This window comes from Cherax quadricarinatus, chromosome 79 (assembly GCF_038502225.1).
Source record: "Cherax quadricarinatus isolate ZL_2023a chromosome 79, ASM3850222v1, whole genome shotgun sequence".
NCBI lineage: Eukaryota > Metazoa > Arthropoda > Malacostraca > Decapoda > Parastacidae > Cherax > Cherax quadricarinatus.
Window position 1 is genome coordinate 10,655,368 of NC_091370.1, and position 17,831 is coordinate 10,673,198.

At 43.0% G+C, this 17,831-nt stretch overlaps 1 protein-coding gene across 1 annotated transcript in view; it reads right to left on the reverse strand.

Annotated features, from left to right (window-relative positions):
• Nucleotides 1-559: 559 nt before the first annotated feature.
• The window catches only part of LOC128702651 (A-type potassium channel modulatory protein DPP6), a 186,674-nt gene continuing 169,402 nt past the window's right edge, over nt 560-17,831 (reverse strand). Inside the window, exons 10-16 of the mRNA XM_070101798.1 lie at nt 16,654-16,883; nt 9,911-10,112; nt 8,745-8,887; nt 8,072-8,191; nt 7,060-7,220; nt 6,009-6,219; nt 560-3,450 (exon numbers count right to left, since the gene is read on the reverse strand). Coding sequence (XP_069957899.1) covers nt 3,303-3,450; nt 6,009-6,219; nt 7,060-7,220; nt 8,072-8,191; nt 8,745-8,887; nt 9,911-10,112; nt 16,654-16,883 — 1,215 coding nt within the window. The 3' untranslated portion in view covers nt 560-3,302. The remainder of the gene's footprint in view (nt 3,451-6,008; nt 6,220-7,059; nt 7,221-8,071; nt 8,192-8,744; nt 8,888-9,910; nt 10,113-16,653; nt 16,884-17,831) is intronic.

Sequence of the window (17,831 nt, forward strand, 5' to 3'; positions counted from 1 at the left end):
TATGAAGTACCACTGAACGCTTCTGAGAAAACAAAATAGCATCACAGGGCAAAGCACCTTGGCTTGTAAATAAAATTTATATAGTAATATAAAATGCAAAAGAAATATGTTACCTATTTTGGATTTTTGTTAGGGCATTACTAGAGGCCTGGTGATGGACCTGGCCGCGGGGGCGTTGACCCCCGGGACACCCTCCAGGTATAATAAGAATGTAAATGGTCATTATCCAATGCCTTTACACAGGCCTTGTACATGCATAACCTCTGGTTCGATTCCCGTCCAGTTTACACGAAAATTTATAATCAGACTTAACGATTATTCCGAGTAAATTCAATCTGCAAGGACAAGAGCTGTAACTAGGATTTCTGGTCCTATTTTTCACATACAGGTCAGCTTGCAGCAGGTGTTGCAAACGGTTGCACTTACTAATATATGCTCCTGACTTGTTGCATATACAAGGGATTGCTCCCAACTAGATTAGATTTTCACTTGAGGACGATCTCTAGTCTCACCGAAATATTTCGCGTAATTTCTGTACTGTTGAGTGGGGATGATTCGTACACACACACACACACACACACACACACACACACACACACACACACACACACACACACTCACACACACACACACACACACACACACACACACACACACACACACACACACACACACACACACACACACACACACACACACAGGGTACTTTGGACTACGTTTCGGTCCACCTAGACCATAACTAAGAGTGCATTATTCATGGAAATACAAGAGAAGAACGAGCTTTACTTGTGAGAGTTTCGCTCTGTGTAGAGCTTTATCAAGCCATGTTTCGCTCAGTGTAGAGCTTTATCATGCTATGTTTCGCTCTGTGTAGAGCTTTATTAACTCACGTTTACTTCTATGTACAGCTTTTCCAAGTCTTGTTTCGCTCTGTGTAGAGCTGTCTCAAGTCAGACGACTTGATAAAGCTCTACACTGAGCGAAACATGGCTTGATAAAGCTCTACACTGAGCGAAACATGGCTTGATAAAGCTCTACACTGAGCGAAACATGGCTTGATAAAGTTCTACACTGAGCGAAACATGGCTTGATAAAGCTCTACACTGAGCGAAACATGGCTTGATAAAGCTCTACACTGAGGGAAATGCAGTCCGACTAAATGTTTGTCCTTCTATGCATCCTAGATATGTGTTCAGGGCGGATATGGGGGGGGGGTAAGGTTCCCCTTCCTCGGATTAAATCTCAAGGCCTCCCATGCCCCCATGTATATATATGTATATACATACATATATATATATATATATATATATATATATATATATATATATATATATATATATATATATATGGGGTTAATACTGAGAAATGGGCATTAATGGTGAAATGGGCTTGGAATTCCAGCCCTCGAGGGCTGCCATGGTAATGGTGCCAAGCCAGCAATGGTAGTGATGGCGGTAGTGGTGGTGTTTTGTTTGTCAGGAAAGTGTTTCCCAGATTGTGACCCGCGTTCACTGGCCTACTCCAGCCTACGATTTACACCCAATTTAAAATAGGCACAATTTAAAATATGCCCAGTTTAAAATAGGCACAATTTGCACGCAATTCACATCCAATTTAAATCTAGTTGATACCCAATGCAAATACAGACCACAGCAGTGCCACAACATGTAATACTGACATGATTGCATATCACTTATATAAGAAGGAAAGAAGTGCCACCATTCAACCATGAAGGTCATGGTAGAAGATGCTGGTAGATGGTAGACAGAACGGTAAACCATTCAACAAGTAGATGGCAAAACGTGTGGAACATAGTGGGTCGTTCCATGTCTCGTTTCTCCCGACGAGAGCATTCATCAGGTTGCTAAAGAATGTGAGTGTGAGAGCGATTCTTGGGCGAAACGTTCTTATATGTAAATATATATAAGATGTTTCGCGAGTTTATCTTTTGGTAGACGGTAAGGTTAGAGCGTAGACGTCTATAACTGGTCATTTCGCACTATGAAAGTAGATATTTACAAATCTGTGTCGACGAGAATATCTATCTCTTCCCCTTTTTCCCATTATTCATGCTCCCTTAAACAAAAGGAGAGGAAAAAAGTTTTTTTTTTGATGGTAAGTTCAAGGCTGTGTGTGTGTGTGTGTGTGTGTGTGTGTGTGTGTGTGTGTGTTTTTGTTTTCAGCTGCCTTTGCTTACACTGTTCTGAGATATATATATATATATATATATATATATATATATATATATATATATATATATATATATATATATATATATAAAGGTCGTTCAGATAATGGGGAGAAAAGGTCGATGAGTTAATTACAGGTAATAGAATCTTAATTCGGGTAATTTTAATGGTTATGTATTGCGAAAGCTATGGTGAGAAGCAAGGTTGTTGGGGCGATTTCAGTGATCGTGAAAAAATAATATATATATATATATATATATATATATATATATATATATATATATATATATATATATATATATATATATATATATATATATATTTACTGTTACTACCCCTCTATGGCTGGTTCTTTGCTTTGCGTGTCTCTGTATCAAAGAAACAGTTTTCTCTTTGTATCGCGTCGCATCGCAAGGAGCTTATTAGAAGTCTAAGTTCTTTCCGTCAGTCTTAAATTCGTTAGTTTCCGACGTAGTGCGTGACCTCAGGAGGACTGCCGCAGCGACTGTGCTAGCTGCCTGATTCAGTGAAATGGCCGCGATCTGCAGCCGTCGAACTCGGAGACGGGCGTATTACGAAAGTCCCGTTTCTGCTGGACCCTGAGGCTAGCACCTCTTGACTCGCTTCTAATGGGAAGGATGACTAGCATAGGAGATTGTAAACATAGTGCATCCTACCTCTCCTATCAACACATCTAGTTATAGTATCTCTATTTCTCTTTCTCTGTCTATATCTTTCTCTTTGACATAGGAAAGACTGCCTATTTTATCTCTACAACCACACTGCATATACCAAGCTGTTGAAAATGCATTTCTCTCAAGAATTTCTCTGGGTGAGACGAGGCAGTCCCGGATATCACCGAGGACGTCCTCTATGCAGCGAGACTATTGGGTCTCCTCAGGGTAGACCATCTACAGGTTGACGAAGATATCAACACAACGGCAGCCTGTATGAAGACCCTACAAACTGTAGCGTGAGTCGACGGTACCACAGGAGTAAAATCTGCCAGATGTTCCAGCTCTTCTCGTGCGGCTGTCGTCCCGTACAACTGTTGCTGCTTCTGTTGCTGCTACTGTTGCTGCTGCTTCTCTTGCTGCTGCGACGATGCTGCAACTATGGGAGAGCATCCTGGCCAAATAGTAAGCCCATCTCTTCCTCGTTGTAGGGAGGGAAGCACCTCTCCAAATACGCCTCGAGAGTTCTGTATAGATGCAATAGAACTCTCTCAAGGTCGTGGCCCTCGTCTGTGTACGTCTGTTGTCTGCAAACACATCATAAATTCAACAGAATTACCATTAAACACGTAGATGAATGAAAATAAAGGGTTATATATACAGAGAAAATAATCCCTAGAAGTTATAATGCATAAAAAAAAAATTAGCACATAATTCACCTGAGCGCTTTCGTGAGTTCACAAACACGTCTTCAGAAGAACTAATCTATAAATGTCTAGATAAACGTACGAAATACGTCAGATGCTTTTTGTCCAGTTATTTTTATCTGTTTATTTTCCTCAAATAAATATAGATAAAACAGATGAGTTATTATGATTCGATTTATGCTAAGAAACGAGCAATGGAATGGAAAGAGCTTGAGAAAGAGAGAGAGAGAGAGCTTGAGAAAGAGAGAGAGAGAGAGCTTGAGAAAGAGAGAGAGAGAGCTTGAGAGAGAGAGAGCTTGAGAGAGAGAGAGAGAGCGAGCTTGAGAAAGAGAGAGAGAGAGAGCTTGAGAGAGAGAGAGCTTGAGAGAGAGAGAGCTTGAGAGAGAGAGCTTGAGAGAGAGAGAGAGAGAGAGAGAGAGAGAGAGAGAGAGAGAGAGAGAGAGAGAGAGAGAGAGAGAGAGAGAGAGAGAGAGAATCATTGAATAGAATTTAATGACAACTTTGTATGTGCTTAAGTTTTAATCATTTAACATAGTCCGGAGAATATGGAGCAGAATTCCAGGCAGAGGGACTGACCACCTCAAAACTACATCTTCGAGGGTGATGGACTGATGACATGGTCTTTACACCTCCACTGCTTGTGATGCCGCCTCTGTACTCGACTGAAGACGTCCACTGTGTAGGTGGAACGTGTCTTTCCTGTCAACACGTCGGTATTGTATACAATTATCATGTTAACATGTTACTACTACATGTCTCATTCAAGAGTAGTCTGTCTCATTCAAGAGTAGTCTGTCTCATTCAAGAGTAGTCTGTCGCATTCAAGAGTAGTCTGTCGCATTCAAGAGTAGTCTGTCGCATTCAAGAGTAGTGTGTCTCATTCAAGAGTAGTCTGTCTCATTCAAGAGTAGTCTGTCTCATTCAAGAGTAGTCTGTCTCATTCAAGAGTAGTCTGTCTCATTCAAGAGTAGCCTGTCTCATTCAAGAGTAGCCTGTCGCATTCAAGAGTAGCCTGTCGCATTCAAGAGTAGTCTGTCGCATTCAAGAGTAGCCTGTCGCATTCAAGAGTAGCCTGTCGCATTCAAGAGTAGCCTGTCGCATTCAAGAGTAGCCTGTCGCATTCAAGAGTAGTCTGTCACATTCAAGAGTAGCCTGTCGCATTCAAGAGTAGTCTGTCACATTCAAGAGTAGTCTGTCGCATTCAAGAGTAGTCTGTCTCATTCAAGAGTAGTCTGTCTCATTCAAGAGTAGTCTGTCGCATTCAAGAGTAGTCTGTCGCATTCAAGAGTAGTCTGTCGCATTCGAGGCCTGGTCATGGACCGGGTCGAGGGGACGTTGACCCCCGAAACACCATGTATTCCTCTTGGTTTCTCTGAAGGGGTCCTAGAGGCTACCTGAACGTTTTCAGGGGTCAACGCCCCCCCTCGATCAGGTCCAAGACAATATCCCAAAGAATAACAGAGAAGAATATAATGCTTTACAATCTCAGAAAAGATTTACAAGTAGAGAAAAGATGCATAGGAATTTTGTGTCCATTTAGGGGCCACAAAAGTTAATGGCTGTGTTGATAATGGTATAAAATACCGAAATTAATTAGGACGTGCAACAGTTATCTTATTTGTTGAAACGTTCCGCCTACACAGCAGGCTTCGTCAGTCGTATATAGAGGAGGCAACAGAAGCAGTGGAGATATCAAGACGATTAGTCAAAGGCGTTTGTTGTCGTGGAGAAACTGTATCGTAGAGTTGAAACCCACAGAAACAGACCAAATTTTAGAGAAATTTCGTTTATTACCTTTATCAGCAAGGATAGTTTATTTAGCGTAGCCTAGAACACACACTGTGGTTTGCGTTAATTTTTAAGAGCCCCGGACTCTGAGGGAGTTTTCCAGGTCTTTTTTCATGCCGGAAGGGTGATTACCCACAGGTTAAGGACCACTGGGCTGGTAGCTGACGGAGGATCGAGTCTACCATTAAAAATAATAAGAAAAGGGAAGTCATAATACCATGGCGCTGAAACAATTTCCAAACAGCCCTTTGCACCGTGGCTGGAATAATTCTCAAATAACCTACGATACCGTGGCTGGAATAATTCTCAAATAACCCACGATACCGTGGCTGGAATAATTCTCAAATAACCCACGATACCGTGGCTGGAATAATTCTCAAATAACCCACGATACCGTGGCTGGAATAATTCTCAAATAACCCACGATACCGTGGCTGGAATAATTCTCAAATAACCCACGATACCGTGACTGGAATAATTCTCAAGTAATCCACACTTTGTAGAGGAAATCTTGGGCGATATTTCGGTCCCATCATCAAATCAGTCGTAGCTTCTTAATGGTCTAGGACGGACCGAAACGTCGTTTATAGCGTTTCTCTAAGTATGGTAAATTATACACTTGAAAATGTAAGTACCTGACAGTGTCTCACCTAAAAATGATTCCCTTCTTAGTAAGAGCTTTGGAGAGCTTCAGAGTGTGATCAAAGTGGACATCGGAGTCTGCTGTACCGTGAACCAAGAGCACCGTGCGGTTCTTGAAGCTGGAAGCTCTTAACAGCAAAGAGCTCTCTTCGTAGCCTCTGTAATTGCCCCCTGGAACCACTCTCGCTGTACCCATGTATTTCTCCGCGTAGTACGACGCTGTAGGAGATAATACAGCTGTAGAATATATGTAGAATATGCAAATAGAACACACAATGCAGGTTACAGCGTCTGGCTTTGAAGATATTCCGTCCATAATTGATAAAATCTCTGAATAAACAGCCAAGACGTATCGTCAAAAATCTAAAATTCCTGGTGGGCGAAAAGTTCCCACAATAAGACGCTAAAACTCGCATTGTGTATATAATACACTGTAAGTAAGAATGTATCCCTTTAAATAAAACACCAGAATGTATCCCCTTAAAATACCATCAGAATGTATCCCTTTAAATAAAACACCAGAAGGTATCCCTTTAAATAAAACACCAGAAGGTATACCTTTAAATAAAACACCAGAAGGTATACCTTTAAATAAAACACCAGAAGGTATACCTTTAAATAAAACACCAGAAGGTATACCTTTAAATAAAACACCAGAAGGTATCCCTTTAAATAAAACACCAGAAGGTATCCCTTTAAATAAAACACCAGAAGGTATCCCTATAAATAAAACACCAGAAGGTATCCCTATAAATAAAATACCAGAAGGTATCCCTTTAAATAAAACACCAGAAGGTATCCCTTTAAATAAAACACCAGAAGGTATCCCTTTAAATAAAACACCAGAAGGTATCCCTTTAAATAAAACACCAGAAGGTATCCCTTTAAATAAAACACCAGAAGGTATCCTCTTAAATAAAACGCCACCAGAAGGTATCCCCTTAAATAAAACACCAGAAGGTATCCCATTAAATAAAACACCACCAGAAGGTATCCCCTTAAAACACGATCAGAAGGTACTTTCCTGACTAATAAAACACAAGTAAGCAGAGAACTTACCGTACAAGGACCAGTCAGTGACGGGGTTGACAGCGGCCACGCAGGCCAGCATCCTGTCAATGTCGTGGGCCAAGAGTCTGGCCGCATTGTACCCGCTGTGACCCCAGCCGTAGGCGGCCACCCTGGCCACGTCCAGGAACTCCAGTTTCTCCAGCAGCGACCTGAAGAGGATCTCAATTTGACGTCGAAAGTCTGTGCCCACAAAATTCTTTTCCGTTTTTAATTTTTTTTTTTTTCACAAGAATTTGGAAAGAGATATAGAGATGCAGTTTCTTGCATTTTTTTTTTTAAGAAATGTACTATTTTTTAAGAAATGCACTATTTTTTAGAAATACTATTTTTTAAGAAATGTACTATTTTTTAAGAAATGTACTATTTTTTAAGAAATGTACTATTTTTTAAGAAATGTACTATTTTTTAAGGAAAATACTATTTTTTAAGAAATGTACTATTTTTTAAGAAATGTACTATTTTTTAAGAAATGTGCTTTTTTTAAGAAATATTTTAAGAATTCTAGAAAATTATTAAAAATTCTGAAAATATGTAATCATGATTATTTTTTTCTCCCCCTTTTACGCAAAAAATGATTTCCGTAAAATTTTGGTTACAGTTCCTTTATTTTAAAGTAAAAAAAAAATTAATCATGTACTTTAATGCGCGGATTTAAATTTTTGTTGTTAGTTTGAAGCCAAAATATATTGAACAAAAAATTTTGTCCACAAAATCCTTTTCCAATTTCAATTTTTTATAACGAACAAAAAAGGCACTATACTGTGTCTGGAATAATAAACAAACAAACCAGACAGAGAGAGAAATCACGACGACGTTTCGGGCCAACGTTTCTCTCATATGTGAGAGAAAATTAATTTTTCAACCTATAACTGAATAAAATTCTATACAGTATTACGGTTGCCTAATATTTTCACGGCGAGACCTGTTAAGACCGAGCCCCGGGGGGCGCTGACCCCCGAAACCTTCTCCAGGTATACAGATACAGGCTGAGACGACGCACCTCACTACAGCGAGGTGGTCGTTGGCCTCCAGCTCCCCCAGCCTCCAGGCAGGCATGTACATGAGTCCTAGCTCTTGGCCTCCAGCTCCTCGCACGTCCACTTCCATCGCTACCAACGACCTGCAAGACAGACGAGGTGGTAGAGGTCGTTCCGTGCTGGAAGAAGTCACTTGCATTATGGAGGAAATTACGAGAGAGAGAGAGAGAGAGAGAGAGAGAGAGAGAGAGAGAGAGAGAGAGAGAGAGAGAGAGAGAGAGGGAGAGAGGGAGAGAGGGAGAGAGAGAGAGAGTTGTCGACACTGATTTATAAACTTTTTTTATTATTAACACATCGGCCGTTTCCCACCAAGGCAGGGTGGCCCGAAAAAAGAAAAACTTTCACCATTATTCACTCCATCACTGTCTTGCCATAGGCGTGCTTACACTACAGTTATAAAACTACAATATTAATACCCCTCCTTTATAAATTCTACTTTAATAGTTGAAATGACAAGTCGTAGGCATCTACAGTCTACACTAACCGTCTACCAGACTCGCGAAACATCGTAAGAACGTTTAGCTCAAGAACCGCTCTCTCATTCACACACACACACACACACACACACACACACACACACACACACACACACACACACACACACACACACACACACACACAGCTAAGAGAACGTACTTGTTAGAAGCTAGGTAGGTTCCCCAGTCAACGTTCCACTTGTGATTGACTCTCTGGTCCCCAGGAACGCCTGCCACGCTCACCACCACCGGGTAGATGAACGCCTCCTCCTCCGTGAACTCCGGGGGAATACTGAGACGCACCTGAGAGTAAATGACGAAACAGATGACGAAATGACGAATTAGATGACGAAACAGATGACGAAATGACGAATTAGATGACGAATTAGATGACGAATTAGATGACGAATTAGATGACGAATTAGATGACGAATTAGATGACGAATTAGATGACGAATTAGATGACGAATTAGATGACGAATTAGATGACGAATTAGATGACGAAATAGATGACGAATTAGATGACGAATTAGATGACGAATTAGATGACGAATTAGATGACGAATTAGATGACGAAATAGATGACGAAATAGATGACGAAATAGATGAATTAGATGATGAATTAATGACGAAACATATGGCGAAATAGATGAATTAGATGTGGTGAGCAACTCCCAACCATAGATACTCTATAAGAGAAACTCGGAAGAAACAACTGTTACACAGTTAGTCTCGAATAACGAAAAATCGAGCCCACACTGACTATGGACCGACTCTACGGGTTTACCGCTTCTTGAAGGAGATGAAGTAATTTATTTTGTAGGCGATTATTGTTGATGAAGAAAGCTAAATAACTGGACTCCCAGGTAAATTCCATTATTATTATTATTATAATTATTATTATTATTATTATTATTATTATTATTATTATGCAGTTGTATTTCAATAATAGCAATAATATAATGTAAATTTTTTAATAATTCATTCATTTTATTATTAATATTAGTGGTACTAGTAATAATAATTTGTATTTCAATAATAGTAATATAATTTTGGTAGTAAATTTTTACTTAAAGAATAATTTATTTCAGTAACAATAACCGTAATATAATCTTGGTAGTAAATTTTTAATTTAGTAAGAATAATTTATTAATTTTATTATGTAAACCCGTAGGGGTCATTTCAGGGCAGGGAATGGTTTAACCCTGATCCCCCGTGGCCAAACAAAATGACCCTGGGCTAAAACGAAACGAAAAAAAATCACTTCCAGGCCATAGCGGTGTAGGCTCGACCCACCGTCTCCAGATAAAAACCTCAAGCTCTAACCTGAGCCACGAAGCCTCCTTCAAGTTGAACCCTGTAATGTTTCCGTGTAGGCCAAGCCATGGCATCGCTACGACACTGTAGGTCGGTGTTGTTGTCGATGTACAGAAGGACCTCCTCCTCCAGGAGGGAGTAGAGGATGGTGTGAGGCACTCCAGGACCCTCACACTCCAGCACCACCTGCAGCCACACCCACAGGAGGGGTTATGTATACTCAAAAAAAAAAAAATGTGAAAAAATGTAGGAGTTACCCTTCAAATCGTTCTTATTTTCTGTCTATATACATCTACATTTGTCTATATATATGTCTGTCTCTACATCTCAATATTTTTGGGCAGTACTAGTAGTACGGGTTTTTTTTTTTTTTATAATAGGGGACCCCTATTTTTTGAGGGTCCTTTAAATCCAAAATCTGTGGCAAAGTTTTATTTTCAGACTTAAGTCTCACTTTCACGGAGACTTAGCCGGTGATTCCTCGGGCAACAAAGGGTCATATTCACGGGGTTTATTTACTGCCCAGACGCCCCTAATGACGCCGGTCTGAGAGAAGCCAAGACGGTTCTAAAGGGCGTAAGCCTCGCCTGTAGTGTTGTGATAATGTGAAATAGGTCCGTGAGGGAGGAGGAGGAAGAAGAGGAGAAGGAGGAGGAGGAAGAAGAGGAGGAGGAAGAAGAAGAGGAGGAGGAGGAGGAAGAAGAAGAGGAGGAGGAGGAGGAGGAAAGACAAAAGGAAAAGTTGAGAGAGAGAGAGGAAGGAAGGAAGGAAGGAAGAAGAGCAGTAGGAAGAGGAGAAGTAGGGGCAAGGAAGTACTAGAAACAAGGAAGAGGAGCAGGGGAAGGAAATAATAGATAGAGAAAAAGCAAAAAGGAAGGTACAAAGGAAAGAGGAGATGATGGAAGGTTGAAGGAAATGGGAAGGATGGTGAATATATATATATATATATATATATATATATATATATATATATATATATATATATATATATATATATATATATATATATATATAGAGAGAGAGAGAGAGAGGAAAAATAAGAAAAAATTACATAAAAGGAACAAATATAATAAAAACAGACATGGTAAAAGAGAAATAAAGAGCAAAAAGAGATATAAAAAGGAAAAGGAATGTGTTAACCTCACCTCACTGTGCAATAACCTCACCTCACTGTGCAATAACCTCACCTCACTGTGCAATAACCTCTCCTCACTGTGCAATAACCTCTCCTCACTGTGCAATAACCTCACCTCACTGTGCAATACCCTCACCTCACTGTGCAATAACCTCTCCTCACTGTGCAATAACCTCACCTCACTGTGCAATAACCTCACCTCACTGTGCAATAACCTCACCTCACTGTGCAATAACCTCACCTCACTGTGCAATAACCTCACCTCACTGTACAATAACCTCACCTCACTGTGCAATAACCTCACCTCACTGTGCAATAACTTTACCTCACTGTGCAATAACCTCACCTCACTGTGCAATAACCTCACCTCACTGTGCAATAACCTCACCTCACTGTGCAATAACCTCACCTCACTGTGCAATAACCTCACCTCACTGTACAATAACCTCCCCTCACTGTGCAATAACCTCACTGTGCAATAACCTCACTGTGCAATAACCTCACTTCACTGTGCAATAACCTCACCTCAGTGTGCAATAACCTCCTCACTGTGCAATAACCTCACCTCAGTGTGCAATAACCTCCTCACTGTGCAATAACCTCACCTCACTGTACAATAACCTCACCTCACTGTGCAATCACCTCACCTCACTGTGCAATCACCTCACCTCAGTGTGCAATAACCTCACTGTGCAATAACCTCACCTCACTGTGCAATAACCTCACTGTGCAATAACCTCCTCACTGTGCAATAACCTCACCTCACTGCAATAACCTCACCTCACTGTGCAATAACCTCCTCACTGTGCAATAACCTCACCTCAGTGTGCAATAACCTCCTCACTGTGCAATAACCTCACCTCAGTGTGTACTAACCTCCTCACTGTGCAATAACCTCACCTCAGTGTGCTGTGCAATAACCTCACCTCACTGTAGTACAACCCCCCGGGAAAAACCCTGTCACCTCCCCCCAAAAACCCTCACCTCCGTAAAAACCCCCCCCCATTAAAAACCCTCCCCTCACTGTACAAAAACCCTCACCTCACTGTACAAAAACCCTCACCTCACTGTGCAATAACCTCCCTCATGTGCAAAACCTCACCTCACTGTGCAATAACCTCACCTCACTGTAAAACCCACCCTCACGGGCAAAACCCACCTTTTTTTTAAAACCTCACCTCACTGTGCAAAACCTCACCTCACTGTCTAACCTCACCTCACTGTGCAAAACCCACTCCTTAAAAACCCCCACCTCACGCAAAACCTCCCCCACGGGAAATAACCCCCCTTTTTTGGCCCTCACCTCACGGGCAATAACCCCCCCACTTAAAACCTCCCATTCAAACTCCCCCCACTGTGCAAACCTCACCTCACTGTGCAAAACCCCCCTCACTGTGAAATCCCTCCCCTCTTGGCCCCCCTCCACTTACAAAACCTCCCCCACTGTGCAAAACCCTCCCCCCACTGTAATCCTCCCCTCACTGTGCAAAACCTCACCCCTGTAAAACCCCCCACTGGCAAAAACCCTCCCCCCCCCTGTAAAACCCCACCTCATGTGAAAAACCTCCCCTCACTGTGAAAAACCTCCCCCTCACTGTACAAAACCCCCCCACTGTGCAAAACCTCCCCCACGGGCAAAACCTCCCCTCATTATAACTCCTCATGAAAAAACCCCTCCCCTCATTCAAACCCCCCTACTGTGCAAAACCTCCCCCATTTGCAAAATCATCTCACGTAAAAACCCTCCTCACTGTGCAAAACCCACCCACTGTAAAAACCCTCCCTCACTGTGCAAAACCTCCCCCACTGTGCAAAACCTCCCCCATTTAAAAAACCCACCCCCTTAAATAACCTCCCTACTGTGCAATAACCCCTCCTGTACAATAACCTCCTACTTTAAAAACCCTCACCTCAGTGCAAAACCCCCTCACGTGCAAAACCTCACCTCACGTACAATCCCCATCACTGAAATCACCTCACGTGCAATCACCTCACTGTGAAACCCCCACTGTGCAATCACCTCCCCCACTGTGAAATCACCCCCACCTCAGGCTCCCCTCACCTCCTTTAACCCCCTCCCCTCACTGTGCAGTCCCCCTCACGTGAAATACCTCCTGTGCAATCCCCTCCCACTGTACAATCATCTCACCCCCCGTACAATCCCCCCCCCACTGTTCCCCCTCCTGTAAATCACCTCATGTACAATCCCCCACCCAAAAGAAGGTGCCGGTGAGGGGGATGCCTGAGGTGGGGTGCTGGAAGGTGACAGGTAAACACCCTGAAGACGCGGCAGGTCCCTCGTCTGTCACCCGCCCTGGGACGCCACTATTTCCGTCTTGTTGGGGAATAGTACCGGGCAACACCTGAGTCTCACAGCACCCACTCTGAGAAAAAGGTTTTTTTTATTGGGGTTGGGGGCACCCCCCAATCCCCAGCGATAACCTTCTGTTGGCATTCAAATCCACTGCTAACAGTACCCTATCCCACATCCCTAAAGCGGCTCGCCCATATGCAGCAGGGAAATTCGCAGACCTTCTTAAGCAGGTGAATGGAGGTTCCACCAACTTAGAAGCCCGAGGCACCATCCAAGCATGGCGCAACCTGCTCCTGTTCGGCAATGTCTGTCTTGCAGCTCCTGAGAGACGAGGCAAACTGCTAACCACGTCAGTTATCAAGGCAGTGCGCAACTACCCAAGAACGGATAATTGAGTCCCTCTGCCCCATCATCGTAGGAATCACAAAGGTAGACCCAAGAAAAGTCCCACTGAAAACGAGAAAATTTGCGCACAGGTTAGCAAAAAAATTGAAGAAGGTACCACAGTGGGAGCAATCCGAATAATTACAAGTGACGACACTGTAGCCCCCAAAGATGAGACCAAAACCCAAGCACCAGAGACAAGCATCCAACCATGGACACCATAGCCATCAACAACAACCCTGAGGAAGACCCCATCACTGAACAATTAATTTTGCTAGAATCGGAAGTATATAAGGCGATTGTGTCATTTCCTGTAGGATCTGCAGGAGGTTACACTGGAATTCGACCTCAGCACCTCAAGGAGATGGTAAATCCAGTACTCGGTGCATCTGCATCACTTCTTCTCACAGAGTTAACTTTTGCCAACAACTGCCTGGCTGGACGAATCCCAGAAGAAATTAAACCTTTCTTTTTTGGAGCCTCACTGTGTGCGTTGAAGAAGGATGGGGGAATCAGACCCATTGCGGTTGGAAACACTCTTCGCCGTCTCGTTGCCAAAGCAGCAGTAAGAAACATTCGCCTAGAAGCTGCCAGTTTACTCCAGCCACACCAACTGGGCTTTGGGGTCTCTCAAGGCAGTGAAGCTGCAGCTCATGCGGCAAGGGCCTACATCAGGTACCTACCAGAAGACAAGGCCATAGTCAAACTTGATTTTAGAAATGCCTTTAATATGGTAAAGAGAGATGCTGTCTTGCCAGCTGTTCGGGATCGCTTCCCCAGTCTTTTTCCCTTCATTTCAGCCTGCTACAGCAAACCCTCAATTCTTTTGTTTGGAGAACATGAAATTCTCTCATCAGAAGGTGTTCAGCAGGGTGACCCACTAGCTCCACTTCTCTTCTGCTTGGCAGTAAGAGAACTAACTTCCAGCCTATGCAGTGAGCTCAACATCTGGTACCTGGATGATGGCACTCTGGCAGGTACTGAAGAGTCCCTGGTAGGGGACCTACAACTGGTGAAAACACAGGGAGAAGACTTGGGACTCATCCTCAATCCCTCCAAGTGTGAAATCATCACAGCGAACCAGGAAATAATCAATGCTGTGCGAAGAATCCTCCCAGAAGTCTCTACTACCACTCCGTCCAACAGTACCCTCCTGGGAGCACCGCTGGGTCACCAGGCCATCGACACAGTCCTCAAGGACAAATTGAATGACCTGATGAGAATGGAGGAGAGAATAAGCAATCTTGATGCCCATGATGCTCTGTATCTCCTCACAAGGTGTCTTACTATTCCAAGACTCACTCACTTCCTGAGGTGTGCACCCTCTTTTGACAACCCAACACTCCACGAATATGACGCACACGTGAGGTCAACCCTTAAGAAGGCACTGAACTTGTCACTAGAGGATCAATGGGATCAGGCAACCCTCCCAGTACGACTGGGAGGTATAGGGGTACGCAAAGCAACGCATGTTGCTTTACCTGCTTTTCTGTCTTCGTGTTTGGCTTCCAGCGCATTAGTCAAGAAGATTGTTCCCGAACGCTTGAGAGACGTGGTAGGAGCCCAAGACCCCAGGTTTACTGAAGCAGCGATTCGGTGGGACACCCTTACAGATTCCTCCAGTAGACCAGCTCCTCCCAAAGAACACAAACAGTCCCACTGGGACAAACCGATCATGGAAAAAATCGCCAACACAGTGCTCTCCAACGCCTCAGGAAAGGACAAAGCTCGTCTCCTGGCAGTGAAGGCACCACACTCAGGAGATTTCCTGTTAGCTGTTCCCAATTCCTCCTTGGGCACTCGACTAGACCCACAGGCCATTCGGATTGGTGTTGCTCTTCGCCTAGCCGTCCCCATCCTCACCGAACATAGGTGTATTTGCGGCAGGGCGACAGCTGATCAATTCGGACTTCATGGTCTCGTGTGTCACACAGCAGAAGGGAAGTATGCCAGGCATGAGGAGGTCAGTGACATCATAAAGAGAAGCCTCGCCACAGCCCAGTGCCCAGCTCAACGGGAACCCCAAGTGCAGAGGTCTGATGGAAGTCAAAAGCGTCCTAATGGAGCCACTATGCTACCTTGGAAGGATGGAAAGCAGATTGCCTGGGACTACACATGCGCCGCCACATTGGCAGACACCTACTTGCCATACTCCGTAGTGGAAGGGGGTGGAGCTGCCAGCCACAGGGAGACCCAGAAGATCCGCAAATATGAAGACCTTTCCCCTTGCTATAACTTCATCCGAATAGGGTCGGAGACACTTGGAGCATGGGGCAAGTGTGCTCTAAAGTTCCTAATAGAGCTGGGTGAGAAGCTCATCATAGAAACAAAGGACCACAGGGCGACCAGCTTCCTCTTTCAGAGACTCAGTTTTGCGATCCAGAGAGGAAATGCCTGCAGCATTCTGGGCATGCGGCCCACCGCCGGGCAGCTGGACGAAGTATTCGAGATGTAGCTTTGAGTTACCTATGTTGTTTTACATTCTATCGTATTTTTGTGAATGTTTTGTCAATGCATTTTGTCTTTAAATAAAATATATATAAAATATAGGGGGTGGTAGGAGAAAATTCTCAAACAGCTTCAGGGAGAACCTTGAGTTTTCCCTGAAGCAAGTTTATTCTTTTCTCTGAGGACGAGGGTCCCTATAACAGTTCTAGAGGTGGTACCTCCCTATATATTATATATATATATATATATATATATATATATATATATATATATATATATATATTATAGGATGGGGTCCACCTCTGGTGTAAATTGTGGGACCCATAGCCTCGGAGAAGTGGATAAAAAGGCTTCAAGGAAGAATATATATATATATATATATATATATATATATATATATATATATATATATATATATATATATATATATATATATATATATATATATATATGACACACACACACACTTACACGTGATGGTTCTGTGTATCCCATCCAACAATAGAGAACACACTGTATGAGCCAAAAGTGACAGGTATGGTGTGCCTGGCTTCAGTGCTGCCCTGGTGGATGTGAGGGTAGGTGCCCGAAGTGCTGTCCAGGAGAGGAGCGATACCCACAAAGACCGTGCCATTGAGGGCGAAGAGTGGCGTCTCCTCTACCGTGGCCCACCGCTGTGGCCCACTCTCTTCTACGAAAAGCTGCAAAGCAGAGAAGAAATTATTTTTTAAGTAATAATAATCGCGTTAAAAGCTAGGAAAAGTTTATATGTAGGGAAAGAGGATTGTGTGGTTCCGTGAACTAGAACCTCACGAGTTTTCGCTCACCATGAGGCGGGCCAAACCAGCATGGGTTCGACTCCTTGGCTAATCGCAGTGTTGTTATTGATATATATATATATATATATATATATATATATATATATATATACATATAGCCTATTTTCTTCTACATAAATGTATTTTTACTAGAAATGTCGTAATTTTAGGTAAAATTTTTAAATTTTTTTGTCAGAGAAAAGTCATGTAGTGGATTAGGTGAGTATCGAAGGAAATACAGATGGTGTAAGAGAAGAGTTCGATCTATGAATACATGTAAACAATCAGTATTAAAGGGGGGGGGACGTAAGGTGTCGCAATTTTGCGACAGGTGTAACCCCTCAACCCACAGTCATGGAGATGGTATTGCGTCAATCAGTACAATATACTGTGGTTCAGTTATTGAAACTTGTCGCCTACACAGTAGGCTGAGTGCTCTGAACACCGGGATGAGTGGAATTAAAACCCTGAATTGCCTGAAAGGCACTGAGTCCAAAACTGTGACCAAGGGGAACAGGGTGAAGGACGAAACCCGGATGATAGCAGCAGTGATCGCATCTAAGGTCTGTTGTGATGACTGTCCTGTGAGCAGTCCCACGTCACTCAGTCAATACGGTCACGTACCCAGTACCAGCATCTGGCTTATCTTTATCAATGTATAGAGAAGTAGCATTGAATATGCGCTAAAGAGGAGAGATATGAGACTTCGTTGATGGAAGGAGGGAGGGGCATACACAGACTGTGGTATATCAAGGTGGCAGAGCAGGGTAAACGGAAAGGGGAGGGTGAACTGAAAGGAAAGGGAACTGAAAGGGAAGGATGCACCGAGAG